The sequence below is a fragment of the Myxocyprinus asiaticus genome, chromosome 20, assembly GCF_019703515.2.
Source record: "Myxocyprinus asiaticus isolate MX2 ecotype Aquarium Trade chromosome 20, UBuf_Myxa_2, whole genome shotgun sequence".
NCBI lineage: Eukaryota > Metazoa > Chordata > Actinopteri > Cypriniformes > Catostomidae > Myxocyprinus > Myxocyprinus asiaticus.
Genome location: NC_059363.1, coordinates 15,990,013 through 16,010,168, shown reverse-complemented (window position 1 = coordinate 16,010,168; position 20,156 = coordinate 15,990,013). Strand labels below are relative to the sequence as shown.

The 20,156-nt window shown below is 37.9% G+C and overlaps 1 protein-coding gene across 1 annotated transcript in view; it reads right to left on the bottom strand.

Moving 5' to 3' along the window:
* Positions 1-1,217: 1,217 nt before the first annotated feature.
* LOC127411154 (tetratricopeptide repeat protein 27-like) overlaps positions 1,218-20,156 on the bottom strand; it is a 126,787-nt gene continuing 107,848 nt past the window's right edge. The window contains exons 15-20 of the mRNA XM_051646513.1: positions 19,715-19,767; positions 16,309-16,474; positions 5,506-5,703; positions 4,512-4,623; positions 2,241-2,341; positions 1,218-1,956 (exon numbers count right to left, since the gene is read on the bottom strand). Coding sequence (XP_051502473.1) covers positions 1,837-1,956; positions 2,241-2,341; positions 4,512-4,623; positions 5,506-5,703; positions 16,309-16,474; positions 19,715-19,767 — 750 coding nt within the window. The 3' untranslated portion in view covers positions 1,218-1,836. The remainder of the gene's footprint in view (positions 1,957-2,240; positions 2,342-4,511; positions 4,624-5,505; positions 5,704-16,308; positions 16,475-19,714; positions 19,768-20,156) is intronic.

The following is a 20,156-nucleotide window of genomic DNA, read 5'->3' as shown; positions in this document are numbered from 1 at the left end:
AAAATGTCTGTTTGCTTGTCAGTAATTCGGTTGATTTAATGATACAATATCATTCGGAAGCAACATGTTGATTTTCCATGATCTTGTTGGCTCAGATCGCTTATTCAAAGCAGGTCTATTTGATTTGTTTTATCGTCTACCAGGATAAATCCAAACTCTTGAGCTGAGCTTGAAGAACAGAATAGCATTTATTGATTTCACTAGCAACAAATGATAAATGGGTATGTGCCAGTGCAAATGAACAGCTCTGCTATTGTACGTTCACGTTGCATAATCTCTGGAAGAAATTTACATGGTTCTTCCCAAGACACAGACACGGGATGTTTGCTTTGTGCAAATCTCATGTTTCTTAGCCCCCGGCTATCCTGTAGGTTCTCAGTGGAAACTTACCAGGCAATGTTCTTGCACCATTTCTGCGTAACAACCATGATGGATAACGAATAATGCTTTTGTAACTTTCAAACAACTGATTCTCTTAACAGCCAAACCAAAACGTTCTCACAATGAAAGCTAATTACTAACAGATATTCTTTAATGCTCAATTGCCATTCAGTGAAAAATTGCTGGCATGATGTAATTTCTCTGAGAAAAGATGTAGAGGGATGCGAGACAGGCAGACAGACACAGAAAAAGAGTTAGGGTTAGGTAAGATTAAGATTCTTAACCAGACAGGGTGTGTCCTCTGGCACAGAAAGGTTTGCCAGGTCATATTTTTTTTCTGTGTTATTAATCCTGTGCTGTCATGTCTCAAGATTCTACACTGTATATTTGTAAACCCTGGTTTAACAATATTATTTATGAGGTTCACAGCACTAGACCAGGGTTCCCTAACCAAAGGTTTTAAAAGCGGTGCCAAAACCCTTTTAAATAACATGTGAAATACTGATAAGCCAAAGATTAAAAGTAGCCTTAATTCAGTGTTAAAAGAAGCTAACCTATGGTTAAATGTAGTGTGAAAATCCTAATAGAATGATAAAGATTCAATACAGCAACATGCTTAAAAGAGGCACACATCCAGAGGTAAACTGCAAATAACCAAGATCAAAATCTCCAAACAGAACAGCACAGAACAGAACAGAACACACAAGACATAATACACACACCCCATATATTGTGACCTCGATGTCAGAATATGTTTTAAGCCATTCTGCGTGTTTGAGTTTGTCTGCTTATTTTAATATCAACTGACTAAATCAATAAGCAAGCATAAAGGAAAATGTGTAAGAAAGAAGCTGAGTATTTATTATTAAATTTTACTGAGGCACATTTGTACATAAACATGGATGAGATGTTCAATGCTGGTCTCAGGGACCTTAATCACAGATCATGTGATCACAGGCGTTTTGATTAGGGCAACTGGCAGATGACTTTGGATCAATTGAATCATCTTTAATTCAGTCCCTAAGGCTAAGTTCAGAACAGCATACTACCATACTACTCTTACTATTTCTGCAGTTTATACAGTAGATACTGCAGAAATAGTAAGAGTAGTCGGGTAGCATTTCAAACATAGCCTAAGCCTTCCCTTCGGTTTATCCCAGTAGACTGAACCGATAATGGGACAGAATGTTAATAGAAGTCCTGGGACCAGTTGCAAAAAACCCTTATGTTAAGAAAACCCTTAGTTGTAATTGTATGGGTTTTATAATTAAAGGTTTTCTTAGCTTGAAGGGTTTTTTGCAACAGGCTGCTGAGCCCTAAAAGCGATTTCCAGACAGAAAGTTCTTGTTTGTCTAAAATTTGACTTTAAAATGCACTTTTATTTTGAAATGTTTAAATCAATCATTCAAAAGGATGGAAGGAGATAAGGTGGGACGACAGTGATATGTTTTATTCTCATTGACTGCGTAGCTGGGCACTCAGGTCCTGCAGCTCTGTGATTATCTGTTCAAGCTCTGTGACATCACCTCTGAGGTCATCATGGAGTTCTCCTGTGGCAACATTAGTGTACAGTTGCTGTGAAGAGAAAAACACAAATGTAATACCAAACAATCACAGCTGATCAACATTAAACCATAACCCTAACTAACCCTAACCTAAGCAAAATTTGACACCCCTACCCTCTTTCATCAGCGACTGATTTTTTTGGGGTCTCTTTTCTGAAAGACTGATTTTAAATGTGTATATCTGCTTAAGTTAATATTATCAACATTTAGAAGTACACTAGCATATATGAGACACAATGGGCTACAAGACACAAACCTCATTTTGATTTTAACAGCTGACTGTGTGGGACTCACCTTGGCTTTGGTGACGAGACTCTTCAGACTAAGCCGAGATGAAGACAGTAACTGTAGAGCTTCCTGAGGATTGTGCTTAGACCTGCTACAGCCGATAGATACTAAAGAGACAGAGAGAGAGAGAGAGAGAGAGAGAGAGAGAGAGAGAGAGAATTAAAGGGTTTCATCTTCAGTAGAGTCCCAGAAGTTCAAAGAGGGCAGTGCTGGAACGTTAAGCATCGATATGCTGCACAGCCAATGTGTGGAGCGAGAGAGTGTTTTAGGGATCAAAAGTCATAAAGGTCAGGTGATACAATAATTAAGTCTGTGCCCTCAATGATCAAAGACTGGAGAAGAGGGGGAAACCTGATCATATTAGGTTAAGACAGCGTGCAGTACCAGAACATTCAAAAGTGTGTGTGGGCCCCCTGTGGCTGCAGTAGAGTTCAAATGTAGATAGTGATAGATCACACACTGCGTTTAATTACTACAGTTATTAGTGCATTAATACAATCTGATTCACACCACCTAGTATCATGAATATTTGTTTACATCATTTTAATAACATTAAACCCCATTATATTTAACTGTTAGTAAAATAATGCTTTTTTTTTTTTTTTTGTGACTGTGGTTATTTTACTTCCATATAAACAAAACCATGTTCCTGAGGAGGCCCATTCCCAGCATGCATCTGTCTGCTATTTACCTGCTCTGTTTAGTTTCCTCAGACACCTCAGTAGGCAACAACAGATTCACAAGTATCCGTCTCAACCTTAGTGTCAGAGGCCTCTCATTCCTTTCCTCACTCTCTCGCCCTCTAACTTCTGCATACCTTTCTTTTTTCTTTCTCCTACAATCTCATCCTTATGTTGTTGCCTCTAGCTGTGACAGCAAGGAAAGTGGCGTGATTAATGAGTGTAGAGCTCATTCACAAAACACCCAAGCACACAGATGTGACTTTAATTCACACCAACACATACATGCATACAAACAAGTTTAACACATTTGCACAAGGTAACACACAAACAAGTGAGAAATGGTCTCTTGCGCATGCAAACACACATTTTTATCGCTATATCGATGGATTTCACACACACACACACGCACGCACGCACGCGTACACACACAGAGCAGGCCAGAGTGAGAGGGAAGGGATGGAGGTGTGTGAAGGGTTCTGCTTCATTTGCTGAGCTGCCCCGTTTATAAATCATTAAGATCAACAACACGCAGCCTGCATACTCAAGGACAAAATGTTGATGGAGAAGAGTGTGTGTGTCTATGACAGGGTGAGAGGGAAAGGAAGAGAGTACTGTCTGTATAAATGAATAACCGAAGTCAAACTCCTTTTCTGCTCTTGCAATACACGTGGAAAACGGCTGTATATAGTGACAGTGACTAAAGTAAACATCAAACATGCCAACTTCATCAAACATGCCAAATTCATCAAACATGCCAAAGTCCTATCGTGTAACTATCTGGCAACTTCTTAATATCTATGTCTTATACAACTGACACAATGGTATTTAGCCGGTCCAACCAAGGGACAAATTCATCTGTCAAATCTTAACCAACAGGGGCTTTAAATGCTTTAAAAAAAAAAAATAAGAGCACAGCATTTTCTCTCTGTCTCAGCAGATCATGCCCAAGTAAAGAGCGAAGCATTTTGCTGAAATTTTAAGGGAATCACTTCGGTTACTGACTGAGGCTGTCACTCTTGATCATAGCCAAGCTGTGTGTAAATATAACTATATTTAGCACTGTAAAACAGGACTGAAACCATATTCTGCTGCGGTGTGAACAAAGCATAGGAGAGTGAGACAGGTTGAGTGCAAAACACAGAGGCAGAAAAATAAGAAAGAATTGCTATTCAGCTCAAAGCATGTGCTCTGTCCTTGCTGATGTTTAATTCGACACACACACACACACACACACACACACACACACACACACACACTGACCAAACCCTCAACATCCTTCTTAATGAGACACACACATGGACACAGAGCAGCTGGTAAACACACACACAAGCCCAAGTGCCCACACACAATCACTTGTCTCGTTGAGGTCAGAGCGGAAATGGCTTGTTTGTCATTCTTGCTCTGACTGCATGTTCTCTATTCATCACCCCATTCAGACTTGTGCTACGTTCAAGCGTGTCACATTAGCCGTGATGGAGTGACTCTTTGAATGGGACCGAGATTCTGTCTCTCTCTTTCTCTCTCAGATAGCCATGGGAAAGAGAAAGTGAGAGCATGGCTGTGGAGTGTGTATGGAGTTTGTGTGCAATCTAACCATTAGCCATGTCTCTGGCTCCCTTTACTACGGATCTGAAGCTGCTCATGTCTTTCTCCCAGCCTGCAGCCTGCATTTCACACCGATGGGCTTTACTCAGGAACTGCAGTGCCTATAAACACATACCATATAGATTAAGAGTCATACACATGTGTAAACACTGTCTCTCATGAAATGACATAATATAATATAGTACAAGAGTACACAATGAACAAAACAAAAAAAAACAAAAAACAGAGGAGCCAAAGAGACAACAAATGAAAACAGAGAACTAAAAGAAAAAAATCACAACACTCTCTAACAAACCAAAAAAATGTAATTTAAACAAATCACATCACTTGGCTTTTGTACAATTGTATACAGTATATATATATATATATATATAATATAAAAAAAAAAAAAATTCACACTGGGCCTTGTGTTTGTGTGGGAATGTAACAAATTAAATTAATCATAAAAAATTGAGATAATACAAAGCCAATACAAATACATATTTGTTAACATTTGTTAACAACATTGGTTAATATGAACTAAAAATAAACAACACTTTTACAGTATTTAATAATCTTGGTTGTTAATTTCAACATATACCAATACATTTTTTCAATTAAAAGTTGCATTTGTTAACATTAATGCATTTTGAATTAACAATGAACAATTGTATTTTTATTAACTAACATTAACAATGATTCATAAATGCTGTAAAAATAACATTGTTCATTGTTTGTTCATCATACCTAATGCATTAACTAATGTTAACAAATGGAACCTTATTGTAAAGATGCAAATAACAAAAATGTAAAAAAGTTTACAAAAAAATCAGAAACGCAACCTGCAAATCGTCTGACACTGTGTGGTGGTACGTCTGTTGGCAACCTGTGTTTGAATCCGGCTTTGTATCACTGCCTGGTCCCATTCCCTCTTCTCTCAAAAATTCCCTGTCACCTCTAACGGAAAGTGGCAAAAACCCCAAATAAATGTAAAATGTGTTTACTTTTTCATTATCTTGCAGGTTGTTGCTATGTCCATTGCCGTAGAGACGTGCGTACTGCCTCCATATTTGTGCGTCAGTACTGCAGCAAGCAGAGACTCGACCAAAGAGCTCCTGTAGTTTAGTTTTAAGATTGGATGCCTGGTCACCACGGTGATCGGTCAGGTTGTCCACTACTGCACGCACAAGGATTTCCAGCACCTAATTGAAAGAAGAAAAAAAAAAACTAAAACAACTAAGAACGATATACAACATGCCTAGATCTAACTTGTTTTTTTAGTTAAGACAAATATGACTCAAGAACCAATCATAACACCAAAGGTCACCCATCTCAAATCTATCTGGAGTTGACATTTACACTCCACAATACCTGATTCCAGCCCTTGACCTGACCTCTGCCCTCTGAGTTGAACACACAAATCCCTAAACTTAACCTCTGCATTTTTAGATTTTCCTGGCTCACCTAAAGAGAGTGTAAATTAATCATTACGCACTCTTCCTCACCTTCACATGCATCCGATCCTTCACTTTGTTAGTATTTCTTTTCTCTGTTTCCAGAGATTTTGCTGTTGGCAATGATCCAACACTCCTTAAATTTCAGCTCACAGAGCATACTGTCTGTCCGTCTGTCTGTCTTCGGACTAAAGTATGCCTTTAATTCATCCAGTATTTTCATGCATACATACACACAAAAACACACACTGTCGCCAAGCCACAGAGTAACTGCGGGCTGACAGATGCAACATAAGAACAGTGATGTAATACTCTTTGCATCTCATTCGTACACACACACACAGAACTGAAAGTGATCTGAACACAAACACACACGCACACACACACTACATGCCACCAACAGAGCGGGGAGATTAGAGATGCTGTTCTCGCATAACCACACAAACAAATGCAGGCACCCTAGAAAGCTCGTACATGTGCCAGGAGAGAAACCAGGAAGGGCCACAGAGTTCAGACTTCATCCTGTCTGTCCGTCTGGAGAAGCTGTGTTCATGAATCTCTCTCTCTCTCACACACACACACACACACACACACACACACACACACACACACACACACAAAGTAATGCCGTGTAACTGAATCAGGAATCATACTTTATATATTTTTTTAAATTACTGTTCTGGGTTCAATAAAAGTTCAGTTCTATTGAAGGCATTTGTGGCATAGTGTTGATTGCCACAGAAAACAATTTTGACTTGCTTTTTATGCAAAAATTCCAGTTACAGTCAGTATAAGAATTTATATTTTTACATAAGAAGCCAATTTTTATAACGTCAATATTTTCTATAATGTGACACTATTTTCGTGACAAGTGTGCACAATTAATAATTGTCATGAAAATTGTCATGAAAATGTCACATTGCTAAAATAAGGACATTTTTTTTTTCTTTGAGTGAAATATGATCTGCCCAGGTTTCATGAGAGCCAACCGAATTAGACAATTCCATGGCAAATAAAAATTAGGTACTGTTTTTTTTTTTTTTACTTTTTACAATTTGAGTAAATGTGTGTGTGCAAATCTATGAATGCTTAAGTGAGATGTGATTAGTCACAAGAGGCTGATTCCCTGGAGGAAGGCTGTTAACTGTGTACGTGTCACACAGACAGAGGCGGCTTTCTCCTCAAACTTCAAAGTCTAAACTAAGCACACCACACCCTTAAACTTCACTAACCTACCAAAATAATTGACCTGAATGCTGGGCTCCACATTCCTCTGTGGGCACACAACACAGAACTTACAGCTATTAATCATGGCCTTCACATGCGTTTCCACATGTGTTTGTGTGCATGTCTGTACGGTCTGCAACTAACAAGCACCAAACTCTACTGTAATTACTAAAGCAAAATCAAAACCTGTGGTCATTAACTTTGTGCAAGTATGTGTGAAAGAGATGGATGTGTATTTTCCTATTTATATCATGTAATCCAAAAGAAACCAAAATCTTGTACTCTCAACTCCCAGTCCTGGTGATTACTGTTATGTGATTCATACTTTTTTATAAAGAGTTTGCTAAAAACATAAAAACAATTACAATTTGATGGTGTGTTATGATTGGCAGCTTCACCAAAGATGGCTAATGATGTCACATTCCACACATTCCAGAACATTTCAGTTCAGTGCCCCTATTACACATGATGAAGCAGGGAATAATGACCCCAAATTACTTCACATGCTCAGTATATAGTACTTCCTTAGATGTGTGTGTTGGTTTACTTAGCTATAGTTTGGGGACAAATCTGCCCCAGGAGAGAGCTAAATCCCCCTTTGGGGCAGTTTGGGGATGTCTATGAATTAAAAAAAAATTATGTTTTCTTTCAATTCTAAATCTGCAATATGTTTTCATTTAAGGGTAGGGTTTTGGTTAGAGTTGGTCTATAATAATTATAAATATGATATAAGCTGTATAGCAAATGACGCATTACTTACAAAATACACTATGCACTCAGCCATGTAGCGTATTAATTTTAAACGTTTAATATCGTCCCAAATGGAAGACATAGCGTTTTTTTTACTACACCAAAGCATTCGCCATTTAACAGCTGATGGAAGTGACGATTCAAAAGCATGCGATATGTTGCCGCTAGCTTCAACACGATAGCCAACCTCAATTCAACACTTGTATCTCAAACAACATACATGTTCACACAGCATGGGATGATGGAAAAGCATTCAACTAACATTTTTAACTGACCTCTGCCTGCATCATCTTGGAAAAGGAGGGACGAGTCAACCTTTTTTTTTTTTTTTTTTTGTGGTAATCAACATTATTCCACAAATGCTGTTGACTGAGCTTAACTTACACAGAACCCAGAAAATTCCTTTAAGCAGACAGAAAGACATACATATGCAGCGAAGTATCTATATGTGTAAATCAAACTCATTAAAAATTGATGTTCACACTTAAACTGTAAACTGACTGACAGATAGAGACTTCATCTGAGCAAACAGTTTGCACGCAGTTCAGTTTGTTTTATGTGGACCACATGTTCCTATGTGTGGTCACATCATTCATGAAATTATGAAAATAAAAAGAACAAATTCCTCAAGTAAGGGTTCATCCTTCTAAACTTCATTGCCTCCCTAGTTCCTTACTGCTATCACTTTTTTACCTTCACATCATCATCTCTCCAGACTTTCTCATTCTCTTCGTAATTCACCTTTGGACTGCTTGAGGCCACTGAACAGATGTGCTGAGATCTGTCACTGGAGTCAGTGGTGCATTATAGCTTAGACATTTCCTCCAGAGGCTTTGCCTCTGAATCCTCATTTTTCACCCTATAGACTCTCATAAGCTCATTTCTACCTCAAACTATATGGTCATCAACCATCATCTGAACACTATAATAAGGAACTGCTATACAATAAAGCAATATGCCTCGAGAGGCCATACGTTACAGTGATTTTACCATGGGTAACAGGTGTTCTTAGGCACAGTGCAAAGCGGATTACCTAAACCCCCCTTAACCGTGGTAAAATCACTGTCACGCACAGATTTGAGTGGCTTATTGCTTTTATTAAGAGCAAACACCAATGTTAAAAAACAGAAACAGTACACTGGAAAAAAAACTAAAGGAAATTTTATCCAACTTATGGGGGGTTTTGCATCACAGATACTATGAAATGTGAATTATTTTGCATCTACATAAAAACACATGTTAGACCAACAATATTCCCCCAGATGTTGTCCCAACTAACCTAACAGTTGTCTGAACGAACAATTTCATATTGAACAATGTTGCTGATTTGAGCGTTCCCAGCATGCATTGCAACAAATAAATTATGCGGTTGGCGTCACAGGCTTATTTTTGCTGTTTGCTGACTTTGTTATTGTTGTTATTTGTTGCCACTGTTAGTTAATTGTTGTGTATTGATGTTAAGAACTCAACTTAATGAGATTTGCTGATTGTCACCGTTATTGAGGTTTGTTTGTTTGAGGGATAGTTCACCCAAAAATGAAAATTCTCTCATCATTTACTCACCCTCGTACAACCCCAGATGTGTATGACTTTCTTCTGCTGAACACAAACTAAGATTTTTAGAAGAATATTTCAGCTCTGTAGGTCCATACAATGCAAGTGGATGGTAATCAGCACTTTAAAGCTCCAAAAAGCACAGACAGTCATAGTAAAAGTATTCCATAAGACTCCAGTGGTTAAATTAATGTCTCCTAAAGCAATACGATCGCGTTGGGAAGAAACAGATCAATATTTAAGTCCTTTTTCACTATAAATGTTCACTTCTGGTCGCTCTCCAATGCATGTCCATGAGGGGAATCAGTTCATTGCCTCTTGCATGACGTAAGTGCATTGGCACGGTCACGCCAGAACTGATGTGAAACAACCGGAAGTGCAGCACGGTTTATTTACAATAGAACACTGTTCACAAGCTTCATTGGTTTTGCTTTCATTTGAATATGACAATGCGCTTACATCACGAGAGGCAGCATGAACTGGGTCATCTTATTCTTTTGATTTTCCATGATGTCAGGCAAAGAGGCACTGGATTTGAAGGTAGGCCTTAAAATACATCCACAGGTACACCTCCCAATTCAGTACACCTCCTATCAGAAGCTAATTGGCTAATTGTCTAAAGGCTTGACATCATTTTATGGAATTTTCCAAGCTATTTAAAGGCACAGTTAACTTATTGTATATAAACTTCTGACCCACTGGAATTGTGATAGTCAATTAAAAGTGAAACAATCTGTCTGTAACAATTGTTGGAACAATTACTCAAATTGCACAAAGTAGATGTCCTAAACAACTTACAAAAACTATAGTTTGCTAATATTAAATCTGTGGAGTGGTTAAAAAATTTGTTGTAATGACTTCATCCTAAGTGTATGTAAACTTCTGACTTCAGCTGTACATATTGACTATGGTTACATGGACACCAGAATTTTAACATGGCAAAATTAAGGCATTTTCAAATTAAAATCATTTAGTGTGAACATGGCCATAGTTCATTATTCTAACTGTTGGCTGTTTACAATGTAGCAACTGCCACATTTATATAGAATGCATTTAAGGTTATTTTACTATTAAACTGTATTTAGCAGTTTAATTTATTAGTAATAGTTATTGGAATAAACAATTCTCCCACCAAGTAATTTAGTTCGACAGGACCTAAATGGCACATTAATACTGTATAGAATTAGTCATTTTACAAAAGCTCAGAACTATTCATTTTAATTTTATTTTTGTAGAGAGAAAGACAGACAGACAGAAAGAGAGAGAGAGAGAGAGAGAGAGAGAGAGAGAGAGAGAGAAAGAGAGAAAGAAGGGACATGAAATAGAGAGGGGACATGAAAATTAGTGGGGAGGAAGAGGTAGAATGGGATAGGGGTTCGGGACACGTTGCATGCTGAACTTAAACCAGTGTCACCCATGTGAGCACCACATTTAAAGCAAATCTATTAACTTAAATTGTACATAGCCCATCATATACACCTATTTATCCATCCATCATAAGATTTATCTATTTTTTATATCTATAAAAATACTGAAAATGTTGTCTACATTTCATGTCTAAAGGCATCTGGGAACCTCTGCTGGTGATGTGGAACATGTAAAATAACTAAATGGGCGCACTGGATAAGACTCCTCCCCCTGATGATGGGCAAAGTGATACGGTAAAGGGGAAATTTAATGAGTGTCTGGGTGTAATTCCTGCACGATCCCCTTACAGTGTGAAATTAAGGAGAGAGGTAATGCTCTCGCTGGAGGAAGGAGGGAATGAAGGAAGGAAGAATGGAGCTGAGATGGTGAGAGAGATAAGAGGACATTTGATCCATCTGAATTCTGTTTTTAGCTCATGATGAGGGAGGATGGGTCATTATTTTCTCTTCTCCCATCTCTTGTGGAATGTGAATTAGTGGGTGGGATCAATGACAGAGAGACTAGACTTGTGACTATATACTAAGATGTGTTAGCATCAAACACAAATACACTGAATTTGTTCTTTCTGAACTATTAACTTTATTAATAGCTGCTCTCATCTAGTTTCTCAATAACATGCAGTCTGAAGGATTTCTATGTAGAGAGAGATGATGAAGGGAGTAAAATGAGCAGCAGAGAGGAGTGAGTGATGATTTTGAATCCAGCTAAGCACTGAGATCCCAATTACCGTCTGAAATCCTCACAGGGGCTGGAGGCGAACGCTTGCGCTGACCTTTTCGACTTCTGTGCTTTCACATCACAACTTTTAATTGATGAGCTACCAACCACTCGCCAGAAGTAAACGAATAAACCAAATGTGAGAAAATCGAGGGCAAAATGAAGTTGACAATGTGAGGGAGAAAGCACATTTTCCGTACTGATTTTAAGTGTATTTGAAGGCAATCAAAATGCTTTAAAAGGCACAGTTGTGTGTTTAAAATGCATCTGTAAGACAGTTAGCATCCTGAAACACAGGATTAATGTATATCTGGTCCTCTGTGACCATAAAAACCAAAAGTTTCCATCATCTAAACACTTGTTTGCAATTCAGTACGAAACAACCCACTACTTGCTAAGCGAGAAAATAGATTTATTCTTTTCAGTTTTGATATTTTTAGCAGTGGTGCTTTAATAAGCATGGAGTGCTTAAGCTGTTTGGCAGTTTGCATGGTAAAACCCTCTCGGAAAAGTTGTCTTAAATTAAATCCCTTTAAAGCACCGCTGCTAAAACACATTCGGACGGACATTTTCTTCCCATCTGTTTTTTGAAGCGTCCCAACAGGAGCACTGAGTTTTTCATATGCCGTGTCAAGTTAAAAAATAATAAAACAAAATTAAATGTATGCATTCAGTTCCATTCCGCTGCGCTCCATTTTGCTGTTATTTCAACAGTAGAAAATGTCTTGCATTGCTGCCCCGAAAGCTTAATTTATGCATTGGAAGAAGCCAAACTCCCCCCTCCCACCCTCCAAACAAACTAAGAAACCCTAGGCGAACAAAGCCTTAATTTATTTACAGCTCTAATTAGATTTATAGCTACTAATTATATAATTATTTCTTAGAGGGTGACATCACTGAAGGATGTCAACTCTAAAGCTGATGAAAGATCAGCAGGTAAGCTGTCTCTGTAATATTGCTTTGATAAAAGCCTTACATTTTACTAGCTCGCTATGAAATGGCAAGTTACCTGATCTGATTCCATAAACACCAAAATCTCTCTCCATATATTTTTCATGGGCACGCTGTTTTTGTGAGGTTTGTGTTGAGCATCAAATAATAATAATAAAAAAAAAAAGTGTACTTTAGAATAACTTAGGAGAGACAGGCTTCAAAGATATCCATTTTAACCTTAAGATAACAGCCCATCTTCTCAGCTAGCATGCACGACTGTAATAAAAACAGTCATCAACGCTCTTTGTCTAGCCGAGTTCTCCTAGACTAAGAATTTCAGAGACGTGCGAACATGAGGAATATCACCAAGTAAACACCTTAGCAGAATAAAAACATCACTGCAATTCGTCATAATTTCTAAGCAAACTTAAAGAACTATGTCTGCCCAAGAGGTAAAAATTTGCCTTAAGAAACATGCCCAATCGAGGTAAGCTGAACCCAAAACCAGGCTAATTATACTCAGCTTACTTCCGCACAACTAGAAGATCAGGCAGCCCACCGACTTATGGTTTTTGAAAACATGAAAATTTTTTGCACATCCCTACACTTTAGCATGTCTCTTACACATACTCTCTACTCTTAGCCGAATATCTCCCTTCAGTTTAATTGCTTTGAATAAAGACAACACATTACCTTAAAAAAGATTCATTCACAGTTTGCTTGAGCTTGTTTACACTTAATTTTCTCGTTTTGCTGATCTGTGCCAACTAATTTGTTTATTTTGCACCGTTCACAGAAGAGGGGGTGGTGGGTGGGTGTTTAAAAATTACAGATGCATGTAACAGCTTCTTTTTTAAGAGACTGCCATAATTTCTGCGAAAAATAAAAGATAATTTACTACTACCGTGGTGACCCAGGAGCTGCAGTAAAGCGAAGGAAGTAAACAACTACCACGCATATGACAACAAAATGATAAAACAAATGATGCATTTAATTGGATGTAGCAGCTGGTACATCAAGCAACGACAGCACAAACGTGTCTAATGGTGTAGAGTTTAGGATATGCGTGTTACAACAGTGGTGCTACTAGATCCACAGCTGATGGAGGGAGTGTGACAGAGAGAGGTGTGATGGGGCAGAGGATGCAGAAAGACATACAGGGGTGTGTGGATAAAAACGTAAGGGACAAAAGCCGACCTACAGCCTGATATCTGGAGTATTAAATGCATTGCATGAACACAAGCTCATGTTCACACACAAACACATCTAAATGGGGGGCATCCCATAGATTTTTATTGTTTTTAATATAAAGCTAATTAATACAGACCAACATAACCCACATCTATACCCCTAAGAAAACAATTTTAATTCTGAAACATTTTCCCAATTGAGGATGTCAATGGATGTCCCCAAATGGAGGTTTTGTCAGATTTAGCTCGCTTCTGGGGACAATCTTTCCCCAAACTAGGGAAGCACCGATACCACTTTTTCTCTTCCAATCCGATTCCAATATCTGAAATCTCAGTATCGGCCGATACGATCCCGATCCGATACCAGTGTTGTTTTTTTGCATAATCATATTAGAATATCTTTACTTCATTGTGTGAAACTAATTGGGGGTACTCTTTAATATGCAAAAAAACATTATTATTTCAATATAAATGTATAGTCTATTAAGAAAAACTTTATTGTTAACTAGTCCAGTGGTTCCCAAACTTTTTGAAACTGCGGCACCCCTTTATAGTGTTTGCACCCCAACCACTGAAAACATAAATAAATAAAAAAATATACGATTGAAAACACTCCTGAATTTAAAAAGTTTAATACTGATATAAATATTATCAAATTAAATTGAAATAATGTAGCCGTCAAGTGTTTTTCCTAAACATTGCTTCAAGTTTGTAAAGTAATTATTCAAGAGCTAGTAATAGAGTATTAAAATAGAGAACAGTCAACAGTGCTTTAAGTTTTTTATTTTATTTTTTTTGAATGAGCAGCAATTAAGCATTTAAAAATTGTGATAAAATAAAAACATTAAAAAAGTAATACAATGAAAAACACAACAATTTAAATTTACTGATTATTAGATATACATGAATAAAGATTCAATACAGTCAGAGTTTGATTGAAAAGCAGACCTGTTATTGAAATTTATTGTGCCTAAAACTTCTGAAGTTATCCTGCCAAAGACTGAGTGTTTTTCTCCTTTTCTCGTCAATATTGTTGTTTGATTAATATTAACGATAAGCTTATAACAGCTGCAGCATGTTTATTAGGCTGCATTTACACATCGCACAGATCGGATATTTTGATATAAGATTTTTGTCCTGTCTTCATCACATAATGGCTTACATTAATAGCGCGTGAAGATGGCGTAGATTTTTGTCCTGTCTGTTAACACACCCGTAATACATTAACGTCTGTGTTTACATTTATTTCGCGTCAAGAAGCGCATTTAAATGTTCACGCGTGCAGCTGCATTCACCACAAGAAACGCGCGCTCTATAGGGAGCACGCTCACATACGCATGTAAGCGTTTAAAAAGATTCTGGCTGTAGACAAACAATGAGCGGGTACGGAATTGAGTCAGTAGTAATTTTTAAATACAACAGTAATATATTTCAATCGTGGACTTTAAAAAACCCATGTGCTTTTATTTTGACAATCCTAACACTCCAGGAAGTCCTGTAAATGTCTGTTTGTGGGCTACTTCACAGTAGTTTAATTCCCTTCTCACTGAAATTCTGGTAAAATGCTTTTCCGGTGCCGTTCTAAATGCATATTATAAGTGAACCGAACTATAGAGCATCTACATCTGAGATGCTGTTCGTAAGTAGCACTCGCATAGGAAAATAACCGCGAGCTCAGAGCTGAAAATAGCCATGACTGCCTCACCAGCCTGCGCGTTATGTTTGTGTGTCAACAGAGCAGCGCCATTCACTAACGCGCTACACATGCATTCTACCCATGTATATTTACTTAATAAACACAGCCTTTTGCGATTATAAAGCTATTGCATGTCTTCAAATGGCTTTGAATAAAATGCACGAGTAATATGAACTACTTTAATGGTGCTTTTATGTTTCTTTTATGTCAGTTTTGGAGCATGACAGTGTCGAACATGACTAACACACAGTATCGGAATGTATTGGGCTCATCGGACCGATACCTGATCTGTCTAAAAAACTTCAGTATAGGAGCCGATACCGATCCAGGTATCGGATCGGTGCATCCCTGGTGTAACCCCCAAACACACTTTAGTCCATTTACATACACACATAACCTCATATTTCTCACACATACTCACAAATCAAATCTCAGGAACTCACACACATTCGCTCTTAAATTTCACATACACACATTAACTTATAAAATCTCTTACAAACACTGGCGTGCTCATACCTGTATTCACTCATCAAATCTAACTCGCACCAAAATTCACTCATCTCTCTCTCTCACACATTTATTCACTCATCAAATCACACAAACTTCTAACATGAGTTTCATCTATGCATGCAGTCAGGCAGCTGTTAGTGTGGTTGGGAGATGTGATGACAAGCAGTGCAGGAGACAAATGAGATTCAGTCCAGCTGCTTTACACTACTTACACAAGCCAAAAAGGAAAGTTTGCGTTTTTGGACATTTCAACTGAGAAATCTCTATGGAACATATGCAAAAATGAATAGAAGGTGTATGTCTGAAGGTTAACCTGAAAAATTGTGACGTCTACTTCATCTAACTCACCTCCACATCCTTGTATTTGTCCTTGAGGTCCATGAGCCGATGGTAAGCTCTGATAGCCTCACTGAACTCGCCCAGGTCTATACACACAGCAATGAAATTCTCCCAGATCTGCCATCGCTCATAATTACACTTGAGCGCTTCCTGAAGGGTGCGGAATGCCTTCTCCCTGCCACACACACACACAACAAAAACACCAGTGTGTTTATCAGAAGTACAGTAGCAAGTTGTGTATAGATGTAGAACTGGTCTGTGGATGTCTTCCTTTACAACAACTAGCAATGTTTACCGCAGGTATTTACCAAAATATTATGCTGTAACTCTGTTCCAAAAACCTAGTAAGCTGCCTACCAAGACATCATTTTAAGGCATCATTGCTCCTAATGCAAATTGTGACTATTTCAGTCAGTAAAAAGTCATCGAAGAAGTTGGGCAGGTTGAGATCTACAGTATGTGCTGTTTTATGATATTCCTCTCTCGGCAGCTTCTAAGCAATAATTATGGTTCTCACGTGGAACACGGATGTGCATGTGGTGCGATCCACAGAGAATCTCTCACACAAGTGATGTGCTCTGCTCTGTCCTACTGTATCTCTAGAGCACGCAAGTGCGTGCGCGTCAACCGGCTTCCCTCGATATGCGAGCTCAGGTGACAGGATGATGCAGAGCGCATTACATGCACAATTAAACCAGGCTTCCCTTGATATTGTGGTGCAGATTACAAAACTTATGTGATCCATTGGAATTCTATATGAGAACTGTCTATTTTAAAGCACTCTGGAGCAATTCAACCCCGACAGACAGCCTCGACATTCTGAACAGCACCGACAAGGGAAAGAGAAAACACCTGCCCTGCACCAGCATCAATTATAAGACTTCTCACACCTCCACCCAAATTAACATTTATCAGCTGTGGCAGCTGGAGTTAAAAAAGGTATGTTTTTAAATGTGTTAAGGCAATTCCTTTTTTGCTATAACAAATAAACGGTTTAATTTTCAAGAAAGACTTATGGTGTCTTTCTACTTAAGTAGAACAACAGCACAGAACTATCCGTACAGAACCACAGTAATGAGGAGCCATCCAGGGTCTTACCTGAATTACAAATGCCACTGTTAAACAACAAAAGAACTATGGTAAACAAAGTCAAGGGCAATTTAGAATAAAATACCTTTATAAATTATGAACAAAGTCATGTGAAATATATTTCCTGTTCTAATTAAGTTTAATATTAGGAAACAAACCGGCCTGGTGTGCCTTCAGATATTTCTACAAATATCAAATATAAGGATTTCCATCAGGCTAGGTTGTTTTTCCACAGTACCTTGAAGTACAAAAAAAAAAAACTGTTAAATTCAGAAGTTTCTAGACACTTGGATGATCAAAGAGAAATCATATTCAATACAAACTTGAAATGCAACTACATATCTTAAATATTAATTAATTGAAATTATGATTAAAAAAAAAAAAACGACAAATAAAACTGCATCAAGTATGTGGATGACCATGTACATCAGCCACCACCAAAGACCACTTTTGACCCAGGAAAAACCCTGATGTTATAAATATACTCATATTCAAAAAATAGTTGACTATTTTAAACAATATTTGTCAGTGCTGTCCATATTTGTTTATTGGATTATCACTCTGTTAATTTAGCAACAACAAACGTCAAACGGCATTGGAATCTAATGTGAGTGGAGTATCCTGCGTGCTTCACGTGAAGAGCACTATTTGTATGGCACGCAGAGTTGCTGCCTATGTACAGCTTCACAAAATGGTCACTTATGAGGTTACATTTCAGTTAGGATGCTACTTTAGAATACAGCTTCTTACAGTATTTAGGCACTAGACAGCAAGGTGTCTCACTAGGATTTGGAACAGAGCTTATATTTTTATACGGGCTGTCAACAAAAGCCTCTAAAATGAGGGTTGGCACAGGTTTCAATGTAACATCTAAAGCCAAGTTCCCTTTGAATGCATGCAGGTGCATGCACACACTCTCTCCCCCACACACACTTCCTCTGTTACGAATGGTCCCTGGTGGCGTTAATCAGGTTTTAATAGAAGAATCCACAGACTCATATCAGGGATGAGTGCACTGGTCTAATTGGACGAGGGGCAGAGGGGAGGAGAGAAATCATTCCCAGAATCCCTAAGCTATATGGCGTTTCAGGAAACACCTTCAGTCCTCCCAGGAAATCAGCAAAAGCCCCAATCATGTCAAGCGGCAAATGTCCTAACTGGCATTTAGCCCCCAAATCTGGTTAATATTGGCCAGTCGGTAGATGTTGCGAGGCGCTGGCTCCTGGGGTAGACGCAGCAAGAGCCTGGAGGTGATTTATCTTTGCAATTACAGCTGCCAGAGTCATTCCTGCAGTAACTGAAAAGCAGGGAGGTCTCGCAGGATCCTCGGCAGAAGCAGGATGAGGGAAACACAGAGAAATGCAGCATAAATCAGGCCAACCGGAACCTGAATAGGGGGCTTATCTACCATTTGTACATGGTGGCGATTTCAGTGAGAGATAACAGAGCAGTGCTTGCTATTATATAGCCATTCACACACACAAACAAACAAACACACACACACACACACACGTACATTATTAGTCCATCAGACTCTATATCATGGAAAAATCAACAGAAGAAAGCAGAGAAAGAAAAATATTATGAGGGGTACTTATGAGGGGTCCCCACTTGTATGCAAGCCAATGTGTATTACATAAACATCTGAAATCTGTTTTGTGAAATGTGTTTACAAAAATTACGTACTTAATGAAACAATGATGAATGAGCTGTGCAGGAAATGGAAACAGATTTGTGAAATTTCTTTGGTTCTTCTGAGCTGCCATGATTTTAATTTCTGAATACTATAATGCCAGATGTGACTGCTCAAAAATCATTATAAATACACTGATCAAACTATGATTATAGCAGATGCAACTTCGTCTGTTCAGTTACGCATAGACAACAGAACATACACAAAACTTAATTATCATAAATTAATACAGTCATTTAAAGGAAGTGTGTAAAAAAAAGAGTGCCCCTTGGAAAACCAAACAAAACAAGTTTTCAAGTTACTGAAAACTAAAATGCCAGAACAAAGCAGGATTTTGGGGATGGTGCTGATCATAGCAGCACTAAAAAAATACATTAAAATTTTTTTAATAAAATAAAACATTGACATTAGGTGGACTAACATTAAAAGTTCAAAGAAAAAATAAAATGCTACAAAGGAAAACAAAAGGCCAATTTACCATTTGAAAGCTGGTGTAACTGGCTGCCTATTGGTAGCTCTTTTTAACATCAGAATTAACATTAAAGTTGATTCTATGCATATGGATTACACCAGAAAATTTAAAGAAAATTCTTTAATGCAGTCTTTATTCCAAGCACTTAAACTTTTACTTACTTCAATCTCAGTTTAATAAACGCTGTGGAGAGGTTGTTCCATGCTTCTGAATTCTGAATGGAGGAAAGAAGAGATAAGTCAGAATCACAGGTGAAAGTCATTTATCAAAATAAACAGTAATAAATACAAAATAAACATGACTATGAATGAGATATCTATAGAGACTATTTCATAATAGCATACTTAAAGCTGCACTATGGAACTTTGTGCTCTCTAGTGATATCTGTGGTTAAACCTCAAATCGCAAGCAACATTTTATGTCAGTTGTGATTGGGTACTGCTCTTCTGAGCAGATGAATCTCTTGGATTGAGGATTGATTGGATTCATATTTACCTGCAGAGCAGAAGTCATGAAGTGCTATTTTCATGCTGATGTTATGTTATTCATTTCAATATTTATAACCAATATATTACTTACTTTGTGGAGGATGAACAACACTCT